Source organism: Mesitornis unicolor, unplaced genomic scaffold (genome assembly GCF_000695765.1).
Source record: "Mesitornis unicolor isolate BGI_N332 unplaced genomic scaffold, ASM69576v1 scaffold16257, whole genome shotgun sequence".
Taxonomy (NCBI): Eukaryota; Metazoa; Chordata; class Aves; order Mesitornithiformes; family Mesitornithidae; genus Mesitornis; species Mesitornis unicolor.
In genome coordinates this window covers 1-2,426 of record NW_010198529.1, presented here as the reverse complement: position 1 = coordinate 2,426, position 2,426 = coordinate 1, and the positions used below count along the sequence as shown (strand labels likewise).

Below are 2,426 nucleotides of genomic sequence, written 5' to 3'. Positions count from 1 at the left end.
CCTGCTTTTCCCAGCACCATAATCACTTTAGTCTCTAAGTCTTTAGCTCCTGGGATTTGAAATAATTGGCTTCTTTCAAGGGCTGTCTTTTCCTTCCCTAGCAGACTGCAAGTTACCAGCTCCTTTTCCATTGCTTTTATGCTATTTTTCCCAGTCTTAGTTTCAATTTGGCTTTGGACAAGTGTCCCATCAATAAACAGCTGATCAAGAGTCACTTCACGCTCCATGGCCACAGACTTGCACACGTCTCGGAAATAATCCATAAGTGATGTACAGAAAGCTTCCACTGGCTCTAGAGAAATCAAAACCACACAAATTGAAGAAACCAGTCCACAAATTACAACATTGCTTCAGGGTGGTTTAAGTACATAATTGTAATATGGTCAAAATGCATCAGTTCCCATAAAGCATGTAGGTCTGGAATTAAATTAGGAATACAGGCACAACAGACACTTTTAGACCTATGAACTGAATCATTTTGGAGGCATCTACACATATGATAAAACCAGCTGAGTACACTGACCTCCTAAGTAGGTACTACAGCTAGATATCAAAAGGTAGATAAGGCTAACATCTTAAAAACAGGAATTGTGCTCAGACATTTGGAACAGCCTCATAAATTGTTGGATGACAGCTTCTACAACGAGCAGTGTTTCTGTGCGGATAGAAACAGAGACAAAATAGCCATAATAGACTGAAAGTTTTAAGTTCAAGAGATCTGAACTCACTTGGTCTTTTGAAAGGTTCTTCAGAAGGAATTATGGGAACTCGAACTTCTTTGAACATTTCTAAACCTGGAGAAACAAAACAATGTATTTGAAGACACCTAGACAGTCATCTGTTCTGCTTTACTGATTTAAAAAATAAGATTAATTTTCAAGCTCATTGCAACATAAATTAAGTATCGTCCGGCAAAAGAGATATTTTGCTTACTTTATTACAAAGGAAAGCAAAAAATGCTCACACGAGTACCATTCTTCAGCTGACATGACCTGTGTGACACCAGCTAAGATGACAGCAGTTCCAAGAGCCGTATGAAGCAGCAGATCTGTCATAACAAGGTGACATCCACTGTTCTTTTCAAATGTCAGTGTGTCACATAAATTGATGTTCACACCCAGGACTTCTTTATGTCATCAAAAGCAATAGCTTCCTTTTGTTATTCTACACCTTTCTATCAAGCATTAAGGATGAAAGTCACAGAGAAGTGACTGTTGGTAACAGAATTTACACGTTACTCTTCCTGATGAAGCACTGTCACTGTTCAGTGTTCTTTGGTTTTGCCTGTTAGTTTTCTAACTACCGCAGACGTTTGCACTTGGTCAGATGAGCAGTGTCTGCCACACACAAAGAAACTGGGAATTTTTCAGAGAAAGCATATTTTCTACAGACTGTTAATGACAGGGTATCAGTTTTGACAAAACTTTTGGAATTAAAAGCTTTGCAGACGCAGGATGGGATTTCAATTGACAGAGACTGTAACAAACCCAACCTCACCAATGGTCTCGTGGTAACCACACTCAGCAGAGATATGGAAAAAAACCAGGCTGATGACCCTAAATTTGTACAAATGTGTTTATTACCATAATATTTGGTTCTCTTGATGTAGAATGTGGTTTAAAAAGTCTTAAAGTTTCAGAGAGCTGGATACCGATTCCTACCTTGCATGCTGGCAACAGGTGAATAGTGAGAGTCAGAGTTGCTTCTAACAGACTTCTAATAAGCAAGTCCTTTTGCCAGTGAAAGAATACGTTTGATACATAGTTCTCTTGCAGAAGAAAAATCAACTTCCAATATTAAATAAAGAGGGGACATACCTGTTTTCAGGCAAGTGTCTTGTTTTGGTTTACTATTTATTTTATTAAATAAAAAAATCCCAAAATGGAAAACCAAGAAAAGCTGTAGTGAGACATTTAGATGGGAAGCAGCACTGGTCAATTCAATCAACTTTTTTAAAAAGGAAAAGAGACTGGCTTGGTAGCTTATGTGATAATTTTTTGTGGCATTTGGTTTTCTGAGGCTTGCAACATGCTCACATACATTGTGCTGCTGTAAATCAGTTGGACTTATTACTCTTGTGCATTCAAAGAAACAGTAAACATAATTTACAAATACTGCCCCAAACCGAGGGCTATTTGCCTATTAATTTGCCTTTCAAATTCGGCTCCTTTGAGTGGTGTAGCCACCAGAGGGCAACAAACCATCGGTACTGAGCTGCGAGCAGACACTAAGTAACCACTGAATCAAACTCCCTGTTCTAACAGCTCTGAGGAAACAACTCTTTCTGGAAGAAAAGATTCTGAGGAAAGTTTGCCACCACAGGTGGGACTGTTATGCCCTGACCAAAGCTCTGATTTCTTTATAAACCTTTCTGGATATTAGGCTTCTGTGTCGTTTAATCACAGAATGTCAGGAGTTGGAAGGGA

The 2,426-nt window shown here is 38.8% G+C and overlaps 1 protein-coding gene across 1 annotated transcript in view; it reads right to left on the bottom strand.

The window, feature by feature from the left end:
• Nucleotides 1–794, bottom strand: part of CIITA (class II, major histocompatibility complex, transactivator) — a gene marked incomplete at both ends in the record, with an annotated part of 8,498 nt that extends 7,704 nt beyond the window's left edge. The window contains 2 exons of the mRNA XM_010189177.1: nt 117–292; nt 729–794. Coding sequence (XP_010187479.1) covers nt 117–292; nt 729–794 — 242 coding nt within the window. The remainder of the gene's footprint in view (nt 1–116; nt 293–728) is intronic.
• Between the last annotated feature and the right edge of the window lie 1,632 nt (nt 795–2,426).